The 27,108-nt window shown below is 35.8% G+C and overlaps 3 protein-coding genes across 3 annotated transcripts; all 3 read right to left on the bottom strand.

Moving 5' to 3' along the window:
• Positions 1 to 8,327: 8,327 nt before the first annotated feature.
• Positions 8,328 to 9,233, bottom strand: LOC119784428 (NAD(P)(+)--arginine ADP-ribosyltransferase 1-like). The gene is made up of 2 exons (XM_038286473.1): positions 9,177 to 9,233; positions 8,328 to 9,065 (listed from the first exon to the last, which is right to left on the bottom strand). Exons 1-2 carry the CDS (start codon positions 9,231 to 9,233, stop codon positions 8,328 to 8,330), a joined length of 795 nt encoding a protein of 264 aa, XP_038142401.1.
• Positions 9,234 to 13,462: 4,229 nt separating this feature from the next.
• Positions 13,463 to 15,384, bottom strand: LOC119784448 (NAD(P)(+)--arginine ADP-ribosyltransferase 1-like). The gene is made up of 3 exons (XM_038286497.1): positions 15,176 to 15,384; positions 14,711 to 14,788; positions 13,463 to 14,588 (listed from the first exon to the last, which is right to left on the bottom strand). Exons 2-3 carry the CDS (start codon positions 14,762 to 14,764, stop codon positions 13,821 to 13,823), a joined length of 822 nt encoding a protein of 273 aa, XP_038142425.1. The 5' UTR covers positions 14,765 to 14,788; positions 15,176 to 15,384; the 3' UTR covers positions 13,463 to 13,820.
• A 5,665-nt stretch (positions 15,385 to 21,049) lies between these two features.
• Positions 21,050 to 23,267, bottom strand: LOC119784452 (GPI-linked NAD(P)(+)--arginine ADP-ribosyltransferase 1-like). The gene is made up of 3 exons (XM_038286503.1): positions 23,156 to 23,267; positions 22,108 to 22,196; positions 21,050 to 22,005 (listed from the first exon to the last, which is right to left on the bottom strand). The coding sequence occupies exons 2-3, from the start codon at positions 22,183 to 22,185 to the stop codon at positions 21,259 to 21,261; spliced, it is 825 nt and encodes a 274-aa protein (XP_038142431.1). The 5' UTR covers positions 22,186 to 22,196; positions 23,156 to 23,267; the 3' UTR covers positions 21,050 to 21,258.
• Positions 23,268 to 27,108: the final 3,841 nt, after the last annotated feature.

Genomic DNA, 27,108 nt, shown 5'->3' with positions numbered 1-27,108 from the left:
TCAAGTGTAACAGCAGGAATGTGTGTCCTTACTACATTTCCTAGAGTATAAAGACAATTTTATGTAGGATAGTCTTGACGATCTTCTTTCCACCTTTTACCTGTTTCAGAAATGAATCCTGATTTATAAAACCATGTGCACACATACAATCGAGCAATTTTACTTTATAGATAAAAGCTGTGTTTCTAAGTTTGCTTCCAACGTCCACTTCATGTTCACATTCAATCATAAAAGATACATGCAAAGCAAACATGATATCATTGTGTATTTAAATGAGCCAGCAGTTAAATCTTATTTAATGTTTACTTTTTTAACCCAGTTCCTTTTTTCGTGAAGAAGAGTGCTAAGGCTGATGCTGCGTGCACAATCTGTCTGCAGAAGTAAGTGCAAACCCCAACCATTAAGTTTCCAAATAAGGTAATGACAAATTTCAGAAGTGACCCTACACAAATAATTCTCATGATAGAGCAGCAGCTTTAAGTGTGAATTTCCTATCTAGCTGATTTGCAAGTTGCCACATCTCTGTAAACACAGAATGTCCAAAGAGAAGCACAACATGAACTTGGAAGCCCAGCTTAAAGCTGGCTGCAGGATGTCACAGATAAGCAATGAGCAGTAACTTATAACTAGAATGAAACATTTAAAAGAAATCAAGCTCCAATATTACCAATGGTAAGCAAAGAGGGTGTGGAAAAAACACAGTTTAACTTAGGTGGTGGCCTGTCAGACTCCTTCATTTTCTCTGGCACCCTCCCCGATCTGACCAGTGATGATACGTTTAGCCGCATGTCATTATTCAGCTACTGGTTGTCAGGTGGGGTCCTGAAAATGATTTGGGCTACGCTGATGATTGGTTATCTTTTTGGGGAAAACCTGGTCTGATTTGGAAAGATGACAACAATCCCACTTTGGATGGTGTAGCTCATCTTTCTAGGAATCTAGTCAAATCTATTAGTCTTCCAAAACCCTGACAGTCCAGGGTGCACACCAGTAAGAAGAGTCATAGTCCCTCCCTGCAACTTCTCTACTGTTACCAACTCGTTACTCCAAGCAGACAGTGTCATGTTCACAACTAAAATCAAATGAATTAGAAAAGAATCCCAAATGAGTAAGTCATGATAACCTAGTTAAAGTTAAAATGACTCCAATCGGGGGGAAAAGTGATACCTATTAAATCTGCTTTATCATAAGATTTCTTTCTTCGAAAGGTCTTTTATTTAATTATTTGATTTCTGATAATCAAATATATTTGTAGTTAAATGAGCCAAATCCCTAAATTTATTTACGTTTCCTGGAGCAGCAACAAACTCTCAGTGTGAGCTACTGATTACTCCAAAGCCAATTAATGATTACAACTGTTTCGAACATTTAACACTTAGTTTTCCTCATCCAAATTGCAAAGCAACAAAACCTCTTTTGTTTGTAACTTTGCAGCGTCCACCAGGTCCTTATTCTGAATTTTTAGATCAGTTTTTTGAGAAATCCTATCTGACGTTAAAGAAATGATCCACAGGTGACTGGATTATTAGTTAATTCCTTCCACCTGCTTAGCTCTATCCAGTTTCATCTGCCCTCATGAGCCACCTGTTCCAACTCCTATTTATGCTGCCTGTATCAACCTGTCAGTCCCAGAATATTCGAGATGTGTGTGAGACTAACTCTAGCATTCCTGGGTGTTTCTTATTACCCGATTCTATGAAGTTAGTGCCTCTGGACTTCCGAGTTTTGTTTGCCACTTTTCTGCTCTGTTTGCCTGATTTGTTTTGGGACTGTTTCCTGGATTCTGCCTGCTTACAACCTTGGCTCTGTCTTCTGACCCCGCCGTGGATTCTCCTTCAGTACCTCTTCAGCTCTATGATATTCTTGCCGGGAGACCTGCTCCTGCTACGACTCTGGCTTTAGATTCTCCCTATGGATACTTCTGCCTTTTCTCATCTGCTGGCTTCTGCTCATTAGTCTGCTCTGCTTCTCTCCTGGAACTCTGGGGGCGGCTCCCGCCGCATGCTGTGGAGAGACAATCCTTCAGAATTCCACTCCTTCCTCTGGGCTCAGACTGAACTCTTAGCCAGGTTAGTGACTTACATGCTGGTTATCGTTGCCCATCTGAGTTTCGTAGTCACTAAACTGAGTTCCCACCTCTTAAGAGTTTTCAGAGTTCCTGCCCCAGCTGTTAAACCACTGTAACCGGAGCAGTTCATAAATGCTTGGTTGTTAAAAAACACAGATCCGTCTGCTTGTATTCTGGGTCGTACATTCTGAGCCTTCTGACAGTTAATTACTGAAAAGGTCATCATTGTGGGTGATTTTAACACCCATGCTGACACTGAAGATGATAGCTTAAATGCAGTCTTTTAATCCAATTTTATACGCTCTTGGCTTTGTTCAACACATGAGTAGTCCCACACATGTTCATCTTCATACTTTGCACCTTGTGCTGACATATGACATTAAATGTGAAGAAAAAAAAAACATTTCCTTACAACCCTGTCCCCTCTGACCCCTTTTTAGTAACCTACAAAATTACATTTACAGAGTTCTCCACCCCCAAAAGGTTTTACTTTAGCAGATCATTATCAGATAATGTAGCTAGAAATTTAAAGAATCTGTTACACTTTTATCTCAAATTGATGATTTAATTGATGGGGTTACTAGTTACTTCCCTACTGCCTTAGACAACATAGCACCTTTGAAAAGGAAAATCTTTAAAAATAGAAAGCTGACTCCTTCATTTAATACAGAGCTGTGCATTTTAAAGCAAAATGAAACTTGAGGAAAAATGGTGCTATACTGTACATGCCTCACAGAATCCAACCTAGTCTGGAACAATTATTTACTATAGTATAAAATGACCCTTCAGAAAGCATGAGGAGAAAATAAGATCATAAACACCCTAATTGGTTCATCTTTGAAAGGTGAGGCCGCCTCTGGGGTTTGGACTGTTTAGAGCCAGCTGAGCTTTAAGAGTCATTGCCTTCATCAAAGCCTTCAACTTGTATGTTAGATCTAGCTCCGACCAAGTTAATAAAGAAACCATTCCCTCTGATTTCCACCTTCATTTTGATATGACTATTCTCTTCCTGTTACAGGGATATGTAACTCAGGTTGCTGTAATGAAACCTCTACCTAAGAAACCATTTTAATAATGCAGTTCTGTGTGACAAGGTAGGTCTATGTTGGACACATTTATCAGACTGAGCCCCGATGTTGAAATAGAGGCTGGAGAATGAAGGGGGTTGTAAAGAGTCTAGTGAGTTCAAGGTGGAGAAAGGGAGGAGGAGGGATGCCAATCAACAGGAAGGACTTCCCGGATACTTTTTCACTTATATAAATGTTCTTGTGGGCTAGTAAAGAGACTCATGAGGAGATTGGTTGTAGGCAAGAGTCTTCTTGATTGAATTTGCGCCACAGATCCAAACTAAGTGCATAAACCGACCTATGCGTAAATATCTATGTTCATAAGTTATTATATTAATCAAGCTAATCTACTAATAACTAGCATGATTGATAGCCAGTGCTAAAAGCAAGTTTCTTTGGAAAAACCTTTAACAATTTGGCAGAAGTTTGTCTAATCATTCTGTTATAATATGCTTGTCACTCTCTCATTCATGGTGCAGCCCTGTGTTGCGTTCTGATGTTATTTGTCAACAAAAACTGGTGCGCTCATACTGAAAGCAGAGTCCACGGGCATTTCTATGAGCCCTGCGGGAAGTTAACCACTGTATTTCAGATGCACAGTGTTTACACCCTAGATTGTGTGATCAAATTAGAAGAGCTTCTGCTAATGAAGCTGACACCCTTACCCAGATGAAAAATAGATAGACTGAATGGTTAGCACTTCATTCATGCAGGTTTGTGCAGTTAAAACGTTTATTTAAAAAAATAATAATAAAATACATTAAAAAAAAGATAATGTTTGATAATTTTGTTTCAGAGATATTAAAGATTAAATGTTAGGTTTAAAAAACACACACTTTAAACACTTATCAAATAACCTGGTAAAAAATAACAAGAGCATTAGATTCCTTTTACTAGCAAGCAGAATGGATCAAGATGTGCCCATTTGCAATCTTCGACCCGCTCTGAGGCACATTCAGCCGAACCGTTTCCAAGATTATCTACTTAAATCAAGCATAAGCAGTTTCAAAAGGTTCATGGGTGTGCAGGTGGCGCAGTAGATTGCGTGCACAACCCATGTACGGAGGCCTTAGTCCTTGACGCAGCCAACACAGGTTCGAATCCAGCCTTCGGTCCTTTGCTGCATGTCTCTTCCCCTCTCTCACACCCGTCAGCCTACTGTTGAAAAAAAAAAACGAGCCACTAGTTTCGTAAAAACTCAAAAAAAAAAAAAGGTTCACTTTGTGGTCAAAAACATTTCACTATCTTCTAGTTCCAGGAACAGCTCATTTTGTTTAAAAAGCAGAATTGTGGTTTTGGTTCACACTTCTCTATATTCATCAAAACACAGCCCATTTGTCTGGGGTGAGTTAACAGGTGCTGTTCCACTACCCCACTTCTGGAAAGACACTCAGCACAGAAATAAGTAAAAAAGCCACTCTAGCGTCATCTAACAAATAGATTTTTCAGTATAAAAGTAGAGAATGTATTAGAAATGAGTAAATATGAGATAACTTTATATACATTTGTTCCAACAATTATCTTTTAGGTCAGTGTTTTTCAACTCTGGTCCTCAAGGCACACTGCTCTGCATGTTTTGGATGTTTCTGAGCTTCAGCACACCTGATTCAGATGATTGCAGTTCAGCAAAGCCTCATAATCTATCAACTGATAACAGGTGTGTGAAAGCTGGGAACATGCAGGGCAGTGTGCCAGTGTGACCAAGGTTGAAAAACACAGTTTTAGGATATCAAGGGATCAGCCATCTCCCTCTTAAGCTCCAAATTGAATGTAACATCACAGACTGCTGCATAAACAACTTTAGAATTGGCTTGGGAAGACCATACATTTTTGGAAAAGTCCCAGAAGCTTTTCATTGGATCACTTGGTTCATCCAGAGCTGCCTCTGGATGATGTCAGATTCAGCAGTACTTCCTTGTAGATCTAACCACTCAGATAGTACCAACTCTGGCGAGTGGCAGTTATAGTGGTCTGTCCTGGAGGTAAGGGAAGACAACAAACAGTCCTTCTAGGCCTTAATTAAATAAGCATTTTTACAAGCCACCTAAAACAAGAGCATTCCTTATTTTATCCTTTTCCTATATCATTTTACACTCACTTCTTGAACCTTCATCACAACCACAACCAGTGTTGGGCAAGCTAATTTTAATTTAGCCAATTTTCTAAATTTAGTGAGTTAAACTAAAAGTTATTATTCTATCAAATTAAGCTTCACTACACTGAAACCCCACACCAGATAAATGTAGCAAACTAAGCTTCAATAAAATTACAAAAGTAGCTTAACTACATCAAACTTTTTTTTTCAAACATCAAACTTCATTCATCCCAAGTTATTGCCACTGATTAATTAAACTGTGACAAACAGATCAGTTCAGTTGTTTATCAAACTCTTCTTTTCTCAACAAAACTAACAATTATATTCAAATTTCAAATCTAACTTTAATATTCAGGTATAAATGAACACTAAATTATAAGATCTTTGGATAGTCATGCATCTTACAACACCACAATATCCATATGTCTCAAATTAATACAGCAACTGTCAGTGAATCAGTCATATTAGTCATTGTAAATTAGTGTTTATTTTAATTATATTTTTAGTCTGACTCATTGCTTTTTGTTTTGATTAACTTTAAAGTGACTAAATTAACCTGTTTATTTAGTCTTGAATTATGTAATATTTCTATGGAGCTGTTTCTATTTATTATCCCCATTTTTTTTACTGCTGCCATCCACACAAGTATTACATATTTAATTTACCCATGTTTTTGCTTTGTAAAGAAAAAAACCCTGCACAAAATAATACTGGTCTGCTTTTAACTTTTTTTGCCTCACACGTCCATTTATAATGCATGTGTAACCCAGGTAAACATAGCCCTCGCTAAACATAGGCATTTTCATAAAAATAGCTATAAAATGTACAAATACGAAATAAATAAATAGGAAATAAATACGTCTCAAAATAGTTAAAATCAGCCCAGATAATCTCCCACCCATTCAAAGACGAAACATTTATACAGAGAAAAAGGCTAAACAAAACGGTGGTAGTTGTGTGTTTTCAGGTTTTTGGGGAAGCCGAAAAAAATCAACTTTATACTTACACGACACACATTTAAGGAAAAAAAAATTCTCAGGTGCAGCGGAATTAAACCCATTCACCAAACTGAATTAAAAGCATCTTAAATGTGCATGGAAATACATTTTAAATATTAAACTATTTTAGAAAGAATTAATACCTACCACTCAGTGACAACACTTTTCATTTTTGCATCAGCTATATTTTCCTTTTCTAGAAAACATTTCCACAAAAAAGTATGATGTTTCCTCAAACAGAAATAGAAACATTAATAGAAACTTGCCTTAGAGACTGAATGAGGAGAAAGAAGTTTGTTTTGACACAGAATTCAATGTACAGCAATACTTACAAATCAAATTTTCCAAAAAGCATTATACTAAAATGCATAAAAAAAGTGTTTATGACATTTTGAGGTTTTACACATTCTCTCATATTAAAACCAGCAGCATTTAAATCTGGTTTAGAGTCTGGCTGAATTCATTAGTCCCTTTAAAACCCTGAAAACACAGGGTGCAGACCCAGAAGAAGAGTCGTAATTTAACTAACCTCTCTGCGGCTTCTCTACTGTTACCCACTCATTACTCCATCCAGACAGTGTCTTGACCATGACCAAAATCACATAAATAAAAGAATCCCAAGGGACTTAATCATTATAATGTGATTTTTTAAAAAGACAACTCCAATTGGAGAAAAAGTAAAAAAATATATATATATATATATATATTATTTAACATAAGATCTCTTTCTTCAAAAAGTTTGTTAGTTAATGACTTGATTCATGATAATCACAGATTTATATTGCCTTACAGAAACTTGGCTGAAGCAAAAAGATTATGTGAGCATTAATGAGGCAGCTCCTCCTAGTCATTTAAATCTACACATACCCAGAATTTCTGGGCAAGGAGGAGGAGTAGAAACAATTGATCTGTCTGACTTATTGGTTACTCCAAAGGCAGCTAATAATTAAAACTCTTTTGAAAATGTAACCCTTAATTTCCCTCAACCAAATTGCAAAGCAAAAAAACCTCTTCTTTTTGTAACTTTGTATTGTCCACCAGGTCCTTACTCTGAGATTTCAGCATCCAGGCTGACAATGAAGGTTATAGCTTAAGAGCAGCCTTTAATGCTATCTTAGATGCTAGTGGCTTTCTTCAAAATGTGAATAGTCCGATACATTCTCATCTTCATACTTTTCACTTTGTGCTGACATATGGCACTGATTATGATATGGCTGTAACTATGACTGGTTTTTCTCTGGTGAGGCAGCATATGAGGTAGCCATAGTATCTGAACCGGGTTTAGACTGCTTTGATACAGTTAAATGTTCAGAGTTTGTAAACCATTGTCTTCATCTAAACCTTCAACTTGTATGTTAGATGCTGTTCCAACCAGGTTATTTAAGGAAGTATTTGTCAGAAGGCTCGGAACGTAGGACCCAAATCTTGATATTATTTTTGATGAGGACCTGTCAATTGAAGGTTTAGTTTGCTTGGTGGTACAGGCCTCAGATTTCCTTTCCTGCAAAAACAAGGATTCAATTTCCAGTTCCCATCCATGGCACTTGCAGACTTGAACTGCAACACCATGGGAAACTCCATATAAAAACATAATATCCTTCTAAGTTAAGTTTTTACTTGATTCAAAGGCATTTGACAGAGCTCATTACCAAAACAAAACCCAACAACTATAGCAATTGAAAAGAAATTTGAACAAATAAGTTTGCTTCTAAAAGTTTCAAATCTTTCTTTGCCTTTTATCTATTATCCTTTCCCCCCTATTCATATAAAAATGTAAGCTGAAATGCATGCCATTCTAATAAACAAAAAGTAGTTTTGTATGCAGAATTTGAACAAGGTTTCAATTACATAGAGCATATAGACATACACATTTTCCTTATCGCACAATCATCTGGCTGATTTCCTCAATATTTTGTAAAGGGACATAATTGTCCAGGGACTAATATGTCTTATTTTCACAAAACAAGGTTTTGCATATCAATGATCAATCAAATTAATTTTAGCACGTTTAGTACTTCTCAAAATGTGATCCAAATACAAATGTAGTGCTCTAAACAATCTAAACGATTTAGGGCGACAAACAGGCAGACTGCTGCTATTCAGAAGAAAGCACAGTTAAGGTTAGAAATTGCTTTCTGTGTGCTTTTCAGTTTAAACACAACATCACATGGAAGTTTTTTTTGCTCTGATCTCCTGTTGATCTGGGTCACTTTAAATGCCTCATATGGGGGAATTAAAACTTCTGCTTCCGCTTCTCCAAACTTAGAGTACAGGGATATGTCAGCTCCAAAACAGGTGGAGAGCTCAAAGCATGTCTCATCACCAAATCTGTTAGGATGCTGATAACCAAGCATTGAACTGGAGGTAAAAGAGCCAAAGCGAATCTGCTTGTTAAGGACATCTTGGCTGAAGTAACTGTTGACCCTTCTATAGCCAGTCAGGCATCTTTTTAGGGTACCTCTGTGAGTGCTGAGCTTTTTCAGGGCACTTGTGAGGAAGAAGTGCAGAGTGTGGTATTTGAAAGTTGTTTTGTACTTCATTTTCTGTGTTCTAACTGCATCATTGAATTCAGCGTAGACTTTGGGTTTATCCATAGTGTACACATAAATGGCCATGATTTCCTCTTTCGTCAGGGTTCTTGTGGGGGCCTTTCCATGTTTGGGTCTCCATTTCTTATTGTAGTATTTTACTGCTTCATTCCAGGCTAGGGAGAAATTTTTGTTCTGATTTTTCTCATTCAGCAGAAACTCAGTCTTCACTTTATGCCCCATCTTGTCTTCACAGCCAGCGTACATGTCATCTACTGAGTTCAGAGCCATGTCCAGTGTAATCAAGCCCTGCCAAAAGTTATTTTAAAATTCAGGAAAATGGAAGTATTTTATCAAAATATTTTCATAATCCATTAAGATCTATATTTGTGCAAACATTATAAAAGCTCTTGTGCTTACCATTGTAGTTTCAAAGAACACTCCCAGCAAAAACACCACTGCTGACCAACCTACCATCTTTGCCATGTTTGAAGAGTCTGCAAATCCATTAAAAACAGTTAAAAACAGTCTAATTTCCAGGTATCTTAAAATGTGAAAATTTCACTTACAAGGTTTAACCATCTTGCAAACAAATATCTTAATCCTTTTTTTACCAATTCAAGTTTTAAAACATAGACTGTTTTACTTTACAGCATTAAATTCATTACTCGTTTTTGCCCCCTCCCCCCAAAAAAGAAGAACTTTCCACATTTAGACTTACTGTTGGTAGAGATGATCTTATCAACCTGTTTGGTACCAGCTGGAAATCATCTTAATTACGTGGTGGGTGTTTTTTTTTTTTTTTACTTGTTTAACTTTATTTAGCATTTATATATTACAAAGGGTACCAATACAAACAATACAGACAGTGTAACTTAGCATATAGCAGAATAACCTAAAATAAATAAAGACAGAAAAAGGCATCATTATATGAGGCATAATTAAAGGATAGGGCTTTAAACAGGAGATTAAGTTTATCTAAAAAAAGAAGATATTTACAAGCACTTTTTTCTTGTATGATTGCTGATGATTGTAACTCCATTGGGATATGATTGGTTTACACTTACAAAATGTATTTATGTAAATCAAACTACCGGTACATCTATAGCAAATAAGACTTCTCTTAAGCTAAGATCTGGTAAATTAAACCCTGTAAACTGGATCCACATCTGGAATTTCACCCAAAACATTTTACTGAAAAGCAAGCAAAGAAAGATGTTCCAAACTCATACTTTCCATGTCACAGAAACCACATTTTCCATTGTCCAATTTAATTGTTTTGTTTTTTGGAAATTCGTTAGTAGAATAAATTCTATTGACAATTTTAAATTACATTTATTTCACTTTAGGTGGGATCAGGTATGAATCGAATTTAGTTCAAGTCTTTTTTCTTCTATACTGAAATTCTTAAGAATATATTGTCTCCTAATAGAGCTGGGAAAGTTCCAATATAATAGATGACAGCTCAATTATGTATCTAATGTAAAAGATTTAAAAAATGTTTTTTGTTACCATAGACTAAAGCGATAAGAGGATAGATTAGATAAATCATCAAAACAGCTATAAAACCTTTGCAAAGATCAACGTAATCTAAACTACACAATGTGTGGCATTGTTAAATATCAGTACAACATATTTAGAAACTTTTTTCTGCGATATGTTTTGGTGAATGTTTCTTTAAAAAATTACAGTTTAAACAAATTCAGAATTAAAAAAAAAAATCCAAAGCATTTTCTTCATACAGACGATTAAAAAGTTTGTTTGTAGGTTACATTTTAATCTTTTTTAAATTACACTTTTCTTGCTGTTTTCCTAGAGTTGCTTACATTAACATAAATGGGATGTATCGCAATTCCTAGTTTCTTTTAAACCGCAAAACATGTTAAGGCAGAGTCTGGTTCACCCCAAAGATCCGATCTCCCAGAACACAGGTGTCAAACCGGTTCCAGAAAGGGCCGTGTGGCTGCAGGTTTTCTTTCCAACCAACCAATAGCACACCAGACTCCATTCATATCATCAAGTCATCATGTTCAGATTGGACTCCCTTGATGGGATGACTGGAGTCTGGTGTGCTATTGCTTGGTTGACAAGAAAACCTGCAGCCACACGGCCCTTTCTGGAACCAGTTTGACAGCCCTGTCCCAGTAGAAACAGGGTAACAGTGCCAGGAGGACTTTGACCAGTTTTGCATTTGGCCAACGAAACAACCACTGGCCAAAACCCTGGCACAGTTCAGAAGAGCAACATCATGCCATTAATGATCAGTTGTTAATGCCTGAACACACAGGTTTACGACTTTTTAATCTCCGATCCAATTGTTTTTTCCATGTGTTACTGACTGGGTATAGAGAGGCTCCGACTAGGCAGGGTGGGTAGATCTGAACAGATTCTTTTCACCTCTGTCTCTGTGCTATACACAAATTAAAACAATTTCCCACATTTGACTTGGACAGATTATGAGAAGTTATAAAGAAAATAAAATAAAAAAAATTTTTTAAAAACACAGGCTCATTCTAAGAAGCAAAGCCCCAACTTCCTCCTGATGTTATTTTTTTCTGGGGAGATTGATAAACTGCGCTTTCTGTCCCTCATTGTTTGTTTGCAAGGCTCAAAGATGATCACTACTTTTTCCGTTTTCTTTCCTCCGGAACTCCTATCATAGGTAAAGTTTTTCTTTTTTACCTTTTCTTGTCATAATAGCTTCATCCAGTGTGTATCTTTTTGGCTGTAACGCCATCCTGGAAAGAAATATAATCCGCGCTGCTGCCATCAACATCTTTGTTTATAGATGTTGGAGCTTGGCCCTATTTCCAGTGTAGTTCTATTAATCTTAGTGTGACTAATTGTATGTTCTCTCTTTCATCCTCTGACATAGGAGCTGGCTTGGAACTCGTCGGCCTGGCTTTGTCTTTCCTGGATGTTGCCATCTGTGGAGCTAGTTAACAGTTACATTTTGTATATTTGCTCTTTTTATATCTGTCTCTGTCTCCCAGTCGGCCTCTGTAAAAGGCCGCTCACACTATGGAGATTTCCTCTCCCCTGCGCTGCATGCATGCTAGTGTGAGGGTTTGCAAAATGCAACCGACCATACTTGCCACAAGCAAATTCATTAGGCACATGTCTTGCAAGTCAATGACTTGATGCAATTAACTGGTTTTTCCTTGACAGATCTTTAAGCCAATCTGACTGTATTGTCTCTGTAAAGTACTTTGGCTTGACCTGTTTTGCCAATTGGTAATACATAAATAAACTGAATTGGAAACTGAATGAAAAGGTCTCTGTCAGATCATTACTCCATTATTTTCTTTAAACTGCCAAAACAATATTTAATTAATAATTTAGAGTAGACTATATTATTAATAATAATTAATACCTACAGTAACTTACATTTTCAAAGCTTTCATGCAAAGCATTAAGTTTGAGGTGTACTTTATTGCTTAAAAACATCTTAAAATGATTTGGTTAAAATAATCAAAGGGTAATGCTAGACTGACTGTTCCACATTATGGCCACACACAATTAGCTACCGACAAAGTGTTAAGTTGCACTTTCTCACTTGAAAAAAATGTAAAAACTTATTTTATGAGAAACTGAAGATATAAAAACAACATTTATACATTCACCTTCATCGATCACTGTTGGAAAAAAAGCACTGTGACTGTACACAACCCCACCAGGGTAAGATGGAAAGTGAATTATTTATGAATTATTTGATGATAATTATTAAAAAATATATTGTATAGTGTGTTTAATGAAGTAAAGTGCTTCTCAAAAATAACTTAACAAAACAATGACCAACATGACCAAAATTCTTCTTTAAACTTATTGTCAAAACAATTCCTCCCCTTAAAGCCTGTACCGACCACATCCTGTGAGGGTGAGACATGCACAACCACAAGTAAACAATCATTTCAAACTCCATGTGCATTCACTTTACAGAGCAACTTAAAGAATTTGAAACCATTTAGGTTTACTAGTTCTGCAGTCTATCAACCAACCATTAAAATAACTTTTATTCAAGCAGACAATTTTGATGTCTGAAAAGCATTTATTTGGACCAAATACAACAAGTTGTTTTACAGATGCATTTGAAGCACAGCAATTATGAAGCATATTAAGCATTTGTTAAATTTAAAATCCAGTGTTTTAATCATTTGAAGCTTCTTTTTCATTCTTTTACATTTACACAGTAGTTTAAAGCAAGTATACATTTAAAATCACGCTTGGCCTGATCTTACTAAAAGTCTTAATAAATATGTTAAAACTATAAATCTGTTGGCTTTTTATGGAGTGCACAATCAAATCTCTCTAAATATTTTTTGTCACTATTGCTATGGGTTTTTTGCAGAGGCGTAGCCAGAAAATCCTAATAGGGGTGGCAAGGCAATAACCAATGTACATTGAGGGGTGCCCGAAAGGCACCAGGACCTCAGGGTCAATCTACACGTTTCAACTGGAATGAGCACAACTTAGATATGTTCTAAATAAAGACAAACTATCCTTTCCTTCAGCCTTTGCTAACAAAAAAGTTCATATATTCAAACATCTATGCTGTGTAAATAATATAATATATTGGGCAAAATTCTTTCAGGTTTGAGATATATTTTACATTTTCATTACCTACATTTATTAATAAGCATTCTGCAAAAAAATAAAATATATTTAAATCTACTAATATCCACATTAAAATAACTTCTAAGTAATTATTAAAGTAGTTTTTTATCTATGATTTCACTGAAGACTCCTAGATGACTTGCAGAGGCAGAGAATTTTATCTTTACCCCAAATAATTCAAAATTTAGTTCTGAAAAGAGCACAAATTCTGTATTTATCATCTTTAATGTTAGTATATTGATGTGCTAATTAACCACAGCGTATCTGTTAAGTAGTTGCCCTTCAGAGTATTACTGCTGCCACCGTCTGCATTAGAGGGAAAAAAATAGTAGGGGTGGCCAATGATTGGGTAAGGGTAGCCATGGCCACCCCTGGCCCCCCATCTAGCTCCGCCCCTGGTTTTTTTTGTAGTTTTACGTTTCAGCGAAATTGCATTTTTATTTGTTCAGGCTACTTTTCTGGAAAAAATGCACAGTTCAAATTTGACAAAGATTGTTCTGTACTCTTTAGCTCCAAAACAACCTCACATGGAAGGTTCTTATCCTCAGATCTCTGCTTTATCCTTGTAACTGTAAATATTTCATAAGGAGGAATCAAGACTTCTCCTTCTGATTCTCCAAACTTGGAATATATTGAGATGTCCGCTCCTAAACAGGTGCGAATCACAAAGCATGTTTCATAGCCAAATTTTTCATTCATTGGATACTTCCCCATTGAGCTGGAGGTGAAAGCCCCAAAACGAATTTCCTTGCTGAGAATGTTAAGGTTGAATTTTCTGTTGACTCTCCGGTAACCAATAAGGCATCTTTCTTTCTTAGGTTTGCGAGAGTTAAGACGTTTCAGAGCGTCTGTGAGGAAAAAGTGCAGTGAGTGATATTGAAATTTGTTTTGATACTGATCTCTTTGAGCTCGAACAGCATCATTGAATTCAGCATATAGTCTCGGTGTTTCCAGAGTATAAGCATAGATGGCCATGTTCTGTTCTTTCTCCAAGGTTCTGCGAGGATTCTTTCCAGGTTTAGGCTTCCACTTCTTGTTGTACTGTTTCTCTGCTTCAGACCAAGCTAGTGAAAAATTTCTGTTAATTTTTTTCTCTTTTACCAGACACTCATTCTTTACTTTATTCACCATCTTGTCTTCACAGCGTTCATACATATCATCAACAGAGTTAGGAGCCATGTCCAGTTGAATGAGAGGATCAACCTTGGATCTGTTAACCTAGCAGAAAATGGAAAAGATAGAAATAAGTCATTTCAATCCATATTTTCTTTACACATTTATGAATGTCTAATTAAAGACATAAAGGTACAAATCTTGTGTTTCCACACAGCTTACATTACCTTTGCCATCGAAATAGAAACTCCAAATAGAAGAAGGCAGGTCCACATTGACATTGTTGCTAACTTTAATGTTTCATTCTGCAAAGACAGAGTGAAATCACATTTCTGCTTTCTCAAACTTAATAGATGAAGTTCTTTAGAATAATTTCACTTCCTAATCACGCCTTACCAACTTCTTACTGTACAATTTTGGATCTTTCATGCATAATTTTATAATGTTTAAATAAAAAGTTTGGAAAATCAGTTTAAGAGCTAAATCATATGGTTATTAACTTAAGATAGAGACTAAAATTTGGACATATACATATGTAATCATTTTTTAACAGAAATGCAATCCCACTAATAAAACTGAAAAGAAATACTTGAATAATGACAATAAATATCTTATCTGCATGGAACTGCTGTATATCAGAGGCATATGAAACTTGCTTATTATGTAACTAATAGAAAAAAATAGGTCTTTACCCGAGTTTCAGGAAGAGCTTCTCTCCAGATGATGAAGATAGGAAAGGCTATATCTTCTTTCTTTAGATCAAATACATAACATAGCCAAAAAAGTACTGTTGACTAGCCCAAAAATGTATGTCAAATTGAAATGTGTCCTAACGATAAATGAGCCAAACCCCAGACAAACCTATCTCGCCTCAACTAATTAGATTATTTTGAAAAAGTAAAAGAGGGAGGGGTTTAGCACTAACACATCCAATACCCTCAACACCAAACAAAACAATGTTTTTATGTTGTCTGATTGTAAACATATGATGCTTGATTATCTTCAAAATCATGTATTTAGTTTGAATAGAATTCTTTACCAATATTAAGAGAGTCTACATTATATTTTTAGATTTTTCAACTGAGATATACAGAGCAGCAAGTGTCATGCTTCTTTTAGTGAACAAACCACTTCCCCCCTTTCAAAAGGCCCATGTAGAACATTTCCAGAGTAGGTTAGACCTGCAGAACCACAAATGACTATACAACAACAGAGTGTGCATTCTATGCAAAGAGCCAGTTCAAGAACCAAAATGCTGATTAACTAAAAGCAAGCACGGAGATGAACAAAAAAAGAAGACTACTTTGGACTCACAGATGACAGATGACAATTTTAATTTCAGTTTTCTATGCTGTGGTCCTTCTGATCAGGCTTGCAAGGATTTAGATTCATTAATTTTATGATTTGAGATTTACGTACCAGTTGGGCACAAATGTAAAAACAAAAAAGTATTCCTCTTGGAAAAGTAATTAGCGGAAAACAAGTTTTTAATCAATTATTAAGACAAAAGACTGGACATGAAAAGCTTTGTTAGGAACCTTTTGGCATCCTATATTTAATTTTGTCTGGTAATAAACCTGCTCAGTTACTCACTGTTGCCATTTATTTTGATTAGTCTAGCTTAACTTTCGTGTGATCAAAGTGTGTTGACATTTATTATGTCTTTAATCAGCATAAAGAGATGACCTCAACAAATTTGACACTCTTGAAGTTTATTTCTTAATTTAGCATGAAAATAATATAGAATAATTATATAGAATTCCAACAACAACCCAGGGTGGTTACTTGGGGAATGTCTACACCAGCGCTCTGGGGTAGTGGCAGACTACTTTAACACCTTATTGTTACTGACATCTGTCCCAACTTGCCACTATTGTTCATGTCTCTAATTGCTCTACATTGACAGAATAGAATGACTACTGACCTATAGCCTTCATATCATCCATCCACCCATTCATTTTCGAACACGCTTAACCCAAGTGGGGTCGCGAGGGGTGCTGGTGCCTATCTCCAACTTTCAATGGGCGAGAGGCGGGATACACCCTGGACAGGTCGCCAGTCCATTGCAGGCCTTCATATCAGTCATTACAAAAAAGGAAAGTCATCAGTACCTCGAGCCACTGCTGACGCAAATTCATCCGTGTTCCAAACAGCCCTCATCCACCTGGAGAACAGAAGTTCTTTCATCCATCAGCTCTCCATGGATTTCTCCTTGGCATTATGTATCTAATTTAACCAAAGGATAGCAGAGTAAACCACAGTGAATGAGGTGAGAGGCTGTTTGTGAATCAATTACAGGGAAGATCAAATTGTGACAGTGTCAGAGAAAAAGAAATTACATTAGATATTATGTTTTAATTAAATTTATATCCCGCTTTGTCATCTCAGGTGAAATCAGTGAAATCTATACTCATGCAGCTTGACTTATGTGGAATAAAAGGGGCGATTCCCTGTCTGACCCTGTTAGCTGCTTCAGAGCCAGGCTGACTGACCATTGCCTTTCTGTGCTTTTACAGGCAAAAAACAAGGAGCTAACAAGCCAACATAACACAGGCTAAAGATTTTCCTAAAATAACAGATGTCTACATCTTTGTATAAAGATGAATGAGCTGACAACAAAATCACACCTAAAATAATGAATGGAAATCAAATTAATTAACGAGTGTAGGCCTGGATTTGGAGTCACACAGAAAATGAAGGTGGAAAAACACCACAGGCTGAACCAACTTTGATGTAATGTCCTTAAAACATGACGAAATGAGGCTTAGTATTGTGTGTGGCCTTCCCGTGCCTGTATGACCTCCCTACAATACCTGGACAGGCTCTTGATGAGGTGGCGGATAGTCTCCTGAGGGATCTCCTCCCCAAGCGTCGCCAACTCCTGGACAGTCTTTGCTGGAATATTATTGGACCATCAATTGAAAACCCGGTCCGACTCAGATGAGGTATTGTTTCTCAGATAGTGTACACAAAGGAGGAAACATATTTAATCCTCAACAGAATTTATCCTATCATGGTTAACAAAATCATTGATATAAGTACAAGTTGTAGATTAAGATCTCATCTTCTGTCTCAGGCCCTTTTTACATCTCAACCATTCAGCTGGTGGACCCAGCACAAATGGCAGACATTACATTCTTTCTAATTTGATCTAAAAGCCCCCAGTCAGCATCTGCATTCTGATGTTCAGTCTTTTCCTAACTGGGTACTGTACATCCAATCTCTTCAAGTAAGAGGTGAATGTTGTGTCTACCACTAGATGGTGTACTAGTATAGGAAAAGTTGGTTGGAGAAAAGTAAGATGGAGGGAAGGAATACCTGATGTTACAGTACTGCTGAACATGTTATGAATAAACGGTGTTGAGTTTATTGTCTACTTGAGCTTCTACCTCCTCATAGCTTCCAAACATAACACTAATAGCCAATAAGTTCCCAAGCATGTGAAATTGATTGCCAATCAGCGATGCTTCCTAAGTGGACAGTTTGATTTCACATAAGTTTGATTTGATTGAAGTTATATTGTGTTCCATTTATTTATCTGAGCAGTGTATATTGTATGTTTTCTATAGTATCGCTCTCTATGCAATTTGCAGAATTTATGGCTACCCAAAGTCCCATCCCTTGTCAAAATAAATACCCTCTGTCCATTAGACTTTTCTTTTTTAGGCCTCATTGTGTCAATTGAGGGATGCCAGTTAAAGCAAAGTTTGACAAACAGAGTGAAACTCTGGCAAACAAAGAAAAATAGGGACTCCATATAATAATGAAGACAACAAGTAACCTGATACCAGGTCACCAACATCTTGCATAAGGCTGACTTGTTCTTTTTAATTTTGGGTATTCAAATTTTATTTTTGCAAATGGACTTAAACTCACAGCAAAGCCATGCATGCAAAGATAGTTGCTCCCAATGATTAGAATTGATTAGGACCTAACAGACCAAAACCTGAAAATATCGGAGTATGCTATCAAATCTGCTGTTTATAATACTGGTCTTGAAACAGTTTCTTACACTGCAACAATCTTGAGATTACTTTTGAAAGACAATGGATAAGAGGATAATGTATTTGTAGCTCACTAGTAGAATCAAACATAAATGTGGATAACATACAATTTTTTGAATGCATATCTAAGTACTATATTTAAGCGAGGCATTTATGTGCAGGAAAAAAATGACTAAACAGCACTCTTAAACTCAAGATTAAACAATAACATGGTAACAAATAATCACATTAGTAAAGAGATAAATATTACAGAGTTTTTGTTTTCATTGAGCTTACAATTAAAGTCAACAATTTCATTCTATTTTAAAACAAAAAAGTCAACTTTTTTTTCTTGATTTCGTCAGAGGTGAAAACCAAAATATTAATCAGATTTGGATCCCAACAAATGTCAACTGAAAAGGAAAAACTACAAAAATATAAAATAACTACAAAGGAAAAACATTTTCCCCACATAGTTATTACACCATTTTATACCTAACATTAAAAGTAGGAGCCCGCCAGCCAATATATCACCAGCTGATGATTTCTAAATAACAGAAATTTATATATCTTATCTCTACAGTAAGGAACCATTTTTTTCAACAATTACTGCATCATAGACCATATGTTTTTTTGTTTTTTTTTGTTGTTGTTCTGTTTATTAGGTATTGTAGGTTTCAGCTTTATTTTATTGCAAACTATTTTCTATTTATTGGCTTTCTATGCAATGTGGAGAATTTATGGCTGCCAGAGGTTCTTTCTCTTGTCCGGACAGACTTTCTCTGCCCAACTGAGCAGAATTAATGTATTGTTAGTTTAAGCAAAGTTTGACAGACAGAATGGAATGAAACAAATGTTGGGTACAACATTGCACGAAGGAAAGAAGGTTAAGATATCTATTTTTGTTAACACTATATATATATATATATGTATATATATATATATGTATATATATATATGTATATATATAAGAAATACACACATGGGGAGCAAGGAGACAACGGAGCAACAAAACAAAAAGAAACAAGCACTGAGTGAAGACTCTGCTGTTCTTTAAAGCCCAGCACTCTGATGACACTGATGAGCTCCACCTGTGTAGACTACCAGGGGGTCAGTTTCACGAAGCAGGTTTGCTGAAAACTCTACATTGTCTAAAGGGTAACTCTGACATTTCCAGTTCACAAAGAGAGTGTCCTAAACCTCTGTTTCAGTCACCGTATTAACGCTCTCCCCAGAGCTCACCTGGTCGGTAGCAGTTTTTCTTCAGTAAACTTGGAGTGTCCTGATGACTCCGCTCTCCTAGTCCTTTAATTTTATTTCCTGATTTTGTCAGATTTTTGTTGAACTTTTTTGCATTGAAAATAATTATATATATATATATATATATATATATATATATATATATATTCAGTAGGTCCGTTATACATATTAGGTTTTAAAAACAAATATTGAATGTCTGTTTGACGAGGATCTTATTAAAGAATTATCCGCATTTTTCACAGACAATTCAATATTTATAGGGAGAGAGGATTCTACAATTCTGTTGACAGGGCATGAGATTACTTGTTTTAGGTTTGTCTAATATGAGCAAGATGTCGATCATTATATTTACAGTACATGAAGAACCATTGAAATTAATTTTAGATTACACATAAAAAGATAAATAAATTCTGCAAAAGGATTTAAAGGAATTACTTTAGGGTTAGGATAAGGATTCACTCGGTGATAACCTACTGAGCCTACTTGCACAATCTGAAGCCATTATATGGGACTGATAACCACTAATAACTATCATATTTTAGGAACTTATTTCACTTTAAAAGCAATTAGAGGGAAGCGAGTGTTGTTTGTACACAATGAAAATTTTCTACCTCTCTCTTGCTTCATATGTCCTGTTAAGAAATATTCATTTAACAAGCTGAAATCAACATTTATAGATCTTCTATGGTCTTGTAGTTCATGTGTAGTGCTTCACATCTGAGGTTGTAATGCAGTTTGTCAATCTACACAGATCCCATTGCATCGAATTGAAGCTGAACAATCACATGTTTTTTTTAAATAATTCACACAAAGATCTCGCTGTATTATTAAATATATGAGTGTATCTGAATGTATTTATGTGTATTTTAGTAATTCTATACATTAATTCGTTTACTGTGCTTTTTTAGATTACTATGGTTTAAAGCAGGTTTTAAGTTTAAAGCTTATAACTGAAATTAAATTTGATACTTTGGTCCGCTATCTGTATTTATTATTGAATTTTCTTGTGCTCTCTACAGATTCTTCTTAGAAGACCTCAAAGGTTTATTGGCAGGGGCCCCCAGGGAACCTTGCTGTAATGCTTCTTCTTTGAAGATGTCCTGAAAGGGTTAATCAGATGTAATCTGAAAACATAGGGCTTTACTATGTGTTTCCGTGTGTCATCCATATTACATATTACATAAATATTTAAGATAAGAAGAAAGTAAATTAACCAATTTAAGACAAAGCTATTTCACTTCATAACACAAACATGAAACATACATACATTTTATTTCAAATTCAAATCATGTACATTTCATGCAGTTAATAAAACCTCTACAGCATAAAATAACATATTTAAAATAAATTGAGAACATTGACACATTTATATAATTATTTTTTATTAGTCTCTGCATTTATGGAATTCCATACACATTATAATTGACATAGCTTAAGCCTATGTACATAATAAATTTGGGTAGACTGTATGTAATAAATCTCACATTGTGTCCAACTGTGCATAGCACCACTGTTCTATCTTGGATATTTGTTTAATAACCATGCAGATGTGAGGAGAGTGCACAGTTTAATTTAGAAAGGGTTTTTTTTGTGCTCTGCAGCCTATAGACAACCTTACATGGAAGTGTCTTGGTGGATCCTTGCTTTATCTCCTTTACTTTGAAAACCTCATAGGGAGGGATCAGGACCTCTCTTTCATGTTCAAACTTAGAGAAACGAGAGATGTCTGCTCCAAAGCAGGTGTAGATCTCAAAGCACGATTCAGTACCAAACGCTTTGTCACTATAGCCACCCGCTGAACTAGAGGTAAAAGCACTAAAGCGAATTTCTTTATTAAGAACATTTTTTTTGAATTTGGAGCCTGTTCGCCGGTAACTAGTGACACATTTTCTTGCACTGTTTTTGAGGGAGCGCAGGGCCATGGTAAGATAGAAGTGAAGTGTGTGATAATGAAAACCAGTTTTGTACTTAGCCCTTTGTGCTCGGACTGCTTCATTGAATTCTTTATATAATGGTGGTTGATCAAGGGTGTAAGCATAAACAGCCATGATTTGGGGTTTTTTTAGCAATGAGGTAGGCCACGATTTACTGTTGTAATATCTTCCTGCTGCAACCCAGGCATCCAAGAAGTTCTTATTTTTTTGCTCTCTTGGTAAATACTTTACATTTATAAGCCTCTCCATTTCACTTTCACAGCCATTGTACATGTCATCAACGGATTTTGGAGCCATATTCAGTGCGACTGGAAAACTCAGCCCTGTTTTCAATTTCTGCCAAACCTAATCAGAAAGAAAATAACATATTAGAGATTATAAGTATGTATGTTTGACACTTGTTCTTTTATAGTAATAAAATCATTCCCCAAACAAACCACCATTCACCTTGTCAAACTGGATTTTAATCCCGGTACACGATGCAAATAAGAGGAAGAGTATCCCCCAAGCTGCTGGAGATGCCATTTTAGCCAGTTCTGAAAAAACAAGTAAGAAAGAAAAGCAAAGATTTGGGTTAGAAGCTGTCCTGGATATCTGCATGTTTCACTATTTGAAATAAAATCTTTACTATTTTCACCAGGTACATTTAATCATGAAACTAGTGACTAGCCATGTTTTCATTCAAATGTAACACATTTTTAAGCATTAAAAAAAAAAAAAAAAATACATTAAAAAAAAGCACTGTAGGTTGATTCCCCCAGTAAACTATTTATTGAATCTTTTCTTAGAAAAAGATACTTCTTCTTTTTTTTCTTTGCTTTCAACTGGAATAAATTTCAATATCTGTTTTCACTGTACATTACTTTCAGATAACGAGTTGTGTAATGGTACCATATAATAAAGTTAATGGAACTGAAACAGACTTGAGGAGCCTTAACCAATGGAGATCAAAGGTGTCATGTAACAGGATGTGAAAATAAAATTCAAATCTGCTACTTTATAATATTCCTTCTGTAATGGTTTACTTACTGCAAACATGTTGGGTTTTTTCTTTTTTTTTTTAAAGGGGGGGAAATGAAGTTGTAGCATGGTAGTAGCATCAAACAAATCTTCACAACATATATACCTTTTTTTGGAGTATAGATATTAAAGGAGCGGTTATGATAAATGATCAAACAGCATCCTTAAACTCAAGATCAAATAATAACTTAGTGATGATTAATCACATGGGTCAATAATAATGATAATAATAATAATAATAATTAAACCAAATTGATCTCACACTGGAAAAAATTCACCTTTACATTTAACCCATCCACCTGGCCAACACTGCCCCTGAAGTTATAGATATTACAGAGTTTTTTTCCCCCGTTGATAATACTATTATATTTCAGCGTTTAATTTGTTTTCTTGGTAAGACTACTAGGCTTTTCTTTTTCTTATTTACATACATGTTTCATATTCTGGCATTTAAGAGAACAAAAAAGATCCATACCTGAAGGTGTCTGAAGAGCTGACCAAGAGAAAACTATTATTGAATATTAATCAGAGTTGGCTCAAAAGAGGAAAAGTGACAAAAATGTTGAAAAAGTACAATGGAACAACTTTTCCTCCAGACAGCTACAGTATTACGCTGTTTTTATACATACAGAAAAAGGAGGAGCTCACAATCCAACACATCACAGGATGATGATGGTTTCCCCAGAACAACAGAATCTTACATCTCTTATAATTAGAAGAAGATATTATCTCTTTGCTTAACAATTTCAGCAACACTTACAAAACATTTTTCCTTTTTTTTTTTTTTTACTGCATTGTAGGTTGCAGCTTCCCTTTACTTGCAAACCCTAGTCTGTCATGCAATGTGCGGAATTTATGCCTGACAGAGGTCCCATCGCTTGTCACCCTCTGTCCATTACACAATTTATTTTTAGGCCTCATTTTGTCAAATTAGAGTTGCCAGGTAAAGCAAAGTTTGACAAACAAAATGAAGTGAAACAGTTGTGGGTTACATCATCACACCGAGGAAAGAAGAAAGTTGTGATACCCATCATCTGTTGAACATTTTAATAGAAATTTGTTTTATTTTTTCATTTAAATACCCCAAAATCCCGTGAATCCACCAGACACATAAAACACTGGCAGAAAATCAAAAATATGGACACCACACAATAGTTAAGAAAACAAACAACCTTGCTTATTCTACTTTTCTTATATAATCTAAATATGTCTGTTATATGTGGATTTATCCTGTGTTTTCTTTGAAGATATAGAATTGTGCCGAGGTAAACCCCCCTCTTATTTTTTAACTGATATGCTTCTTTGTATCATGCAAAATAATACATTCAAGGGACGGAAAATAAATGTATTGTATTTACATGAGCACTGGAACTAAGATAAAGAAAGTTTTTGGTCTTTTAATATCCTCCATCCAGAGCTCCTCAAAAGAAAACGTTTCTGTTTCACCTGGTTTCATTTCGTAAAAAATCTTCTTTAAGAACCTTTGGCTATCTGATTATTAATAGATTCATTGAAAAAATAATCAACTGATTAATCGATTTGCAGAATAATCATTAGTTCAGCCCTGATTTTATGGTAACATTCCAAACAAATTTTTTCCATAATTCAGCACTGAAGGGCAGCTCCTTCACTTTGAGGCTGCCCTGCATCATTATATCTCTGTATCCTAAAGAAATCATATAATGTTTCTATTATAATAGTGCGTTTTTAATAGTAAAGGAATAAATGTAACACAACCTTTTATCAGTATTCTATATTGGTTACTGTCTTACTGTTTAAATAGCTCCTTATGAAACAATGCTGTGTAGTAAATTAGTAGTATAAAAAAGTATAAAGTAGGCTGTCCATTAAAAATTACTTTAAAATTTCATAAGTTAAATATTTCTATTTTCCTCTAGTTGCTAACGGTTGCAAAACAAATATGTCTTTCAATTACCAGTGGGTCTTAAACCCCTAAACACATTATGGCAAACGGATGTTCCACCCCAGAGATCCACTCTTCATATAAACAAAACAACCACTCGGCAAAAGCATGGCCCAATACAGAGGAGCAACATCATCACGCCAAGTTTCAGTGGTTTTCTTTCATCTCCAGGGGGTTATGTTAATTCCCTGGATAGTGTTGTTATAGAATCCTTTTTACCAAGTCCAAATCCGATTGAGGTATTGTTTCTGATAGCGTACACGAAGGAAGAAACATGGTTAAGTATTAACAGTATTTATTCCAGTCATGTTTAATAAAATTGATACAAGCACAAACTGCAGAGTAAAGTCTCACTACTATCAGGCCCTTGCAACTTCGGCCATTGAGCGGAGAACATTTTTTAAGATGCACGCAGGGTGTAAGAAAAAAATATAAGCTAGTAAATTCTTTTTTATACAGTAGTAGCAACAATTTAAACTTGCTTTGAACCCTGTTTTTTATTTTATTTCAAGAGTGACAGTAAGGATTTATTTTTCCACAAACTGTTGATCTGTTATTTATGGGTTAAATCAAATAATTTCTCTAGATGTTTATATATGGCAAACTGACATGGCAGTATTTGGCTTCAGACAAGGTGCCAGAATGCTCAAGAAGGCTTCATTAAAAACCGTTTTCCCCAATTAAATTCTCAACAATTTGGTCTTGCAGGATTTATGATTAGATCAGTGTAATGGTTTTAGGTTTTGTCAGAATTTTTCTCGTCACTAGCTCATTGTGTTGAATTATATAAAGATCATAACAGCAAATGTCAAGGATTCATTTCATGACAAGTTCAGAGTTGTACCTTAGAGGGCTATGTTGATTTTAAAATAAGAACACCAACTTCTGTTTTTGATGTATTTTTCATTGTCTTTGATTGATGTTATATCAGTTTTGTTCTTTAATTGCATCTAGATACAGCGGGTAAAACAAGTATTAAACAGGCCACCATTTTTCTCAGTAAATACAAATATTTGTAGGGGTGCTATTGACATGACATTTTCACCACATGTTTGTAACAATCCATACAGTCCACACATACAGAGAAATCAAAACATAGATGTCCAAAAATTAAGCTATGTATCATCAAGGTACAGGGAAAAAGTAATGAACAGACTCAGTAGAATTTATATACTTTGTACAAAAGCCTTTGTTGGCAATGAGAGCTTCAAGATGCATTGCTCAGGTGTGATTTTGGCCCATTCTTCCACACAAAGAGCCTTCAAATCCTGAAGGTTTTGTGAGCCTCTTCTATGAACTCTGATCTTTAGCTCTTTCCATAGATTTTCTTGGATTCAATTCAGGTTGTCGATTGGGCCATTATAGCAGATTTATGTTCTCTCTCTGAAACCGATTGATTTTCCTTTTCTGTGTTTTGGGGTCTTTGTCTTGCTGAAATGTCCACCCATGTTTTGTCTTCATCGCTCTGGTAGATGCAGCAGACTTTTAATCTAGAATGTGTACACTGCGATGGAATGGCTATCCAGAGCGTACCACGTCTCTTGCCCTTAGACAGCTGGAAATAGTCAACAGCACCCCTTGGGACCCCAGCTGGGATAAAGCGTCACAGAAAATGGATGGATGGATGTCTCTGTACTTTTTTCCATTGATGCTTCCTTCAATCGTTTTGAAGTTTGCCAGTACCATATGCCCCACACCATGATTTTCCCACCTCCAATCTTCACTGTTGGTACAGTATGATGTTTTTGGGGTGATGTGCAGTGCCCTTTGACCTTCACACACGATATGTATTATAGCTCCCAAAGAGTTACATTTTGGTCTCATCTGATCATATTATATTCTCCCAGTATTTAACAGGCTTGTCTAAATGTTGTGATGTAACCTATAAAATTTTCTTCTGCAATACAGTCTTGCATGGTGAGCATGCATACAGTAGGGTGACCAAACGTCTGTATTTCCCGGGACATATCCGTATTTCACGTCCTGTACCGGGCGTCCCGGGTTTTTTTTAGAAAGTGAGGAAATGTCCTGATTTCACTGCGCACGACGCTCCGTGTGACGTAATCCCTGAGCCGTGTCAGTGCGGGCAGCCCTGTTCTTAATCAGAGGCTCTGTTCGAAAACCTGGGCTGCATCCTCCAAGGACGCGGTCTACCTAGACTGGATCCTTCGAAGTCCTTGAAAATAAGGAGGCCGGAAGAGTTCTGTCTGTAAATTCGAACAGGTCCTCCCTTCGGCGGGTTTTACCGCCGTATGCTCTGTTGCTTAGCAACCGTGAAAGTTGACACACAAAGCAGGAAAAGAATGAATACCGAGGTTTTCAAAACTGTTTGTTTATTTATTTATTTTTTTAAAAGTTAAAGCGAACAAAGACTACACTCACAAGAATCCAGAGTGGAATAAATGTTCCAACCACCGGTAGCAGGAACAAATAAAATCAAATGTAATGATAGAAACCTTAGTCAGTTAAATAACCTGCTGCTGTCATTCTGCACATCTCTGATG

This window comes from Cyprinodon tularosa, unplaced genomic scaffold, assembly GCF_016077235.1.
Source record: "Cyprinodon tularosa strain WSP-4 unplaced genomic scaffold, ASM1607723v1 ctg226, whole genome shotgun sequence".
NCBI classification, from domain to species: Eukaryota; Metazoa; Chordata; class Actinopteri; order Cyprinodontiformes; family Cyprinodontidae; genus Cyprinodon; species Cyprinodon tularosa.
This window is presented reverse-complemented; position numbering and strand designations above follow the sequence as displayed.

Bases quoted from the DNA above. Each gene is read 5' to 3' on its own strand.
- LOC119784428 (XM_038286473.1), bottom strand. From the start codon at position 9,233: ATGGTAGGTTGGTCAGCAGTGGTGTTTTTGCTGGGAGTGTTCTTTGAA. The intron at 9,066-9,176 runs GTAAGCACAAGA...AACTTTTGGCAG, and splicing joins TGTTCTTTGAAACTACAATG to GGCTTGATTACACTGGACAT.
- LOC119784448 (XM_038286497.1), bottom strand. From the start codon at position 14,764: ATGTCAATGTGGACCTGCCTTCTTCTATTTGGAGTTTCTATTTCGATG. The intron at 14,589-14,710 runs GTAATGTAAGCT...ATTTTCTGCTAG, and splicing joins TTTCTATTTCGATGGCAAAG to GTTAACAGATCCAAGGTTGA.
- LOC119784452 (XM_038286503.1), bottom strand. From the start codon at position 22,185: ATGGCATCTCCAGCAGCTTGGGGGATACTCTTCCTCTTATTTGCATCG. The intron at 22,006-22,107 runs GTGAATGGTGGT...CTTTCTGATTAG, and splicing joins TTAAAATCCAGTTTGACAAG to GTTTGGCAGAAATTGAAAAC.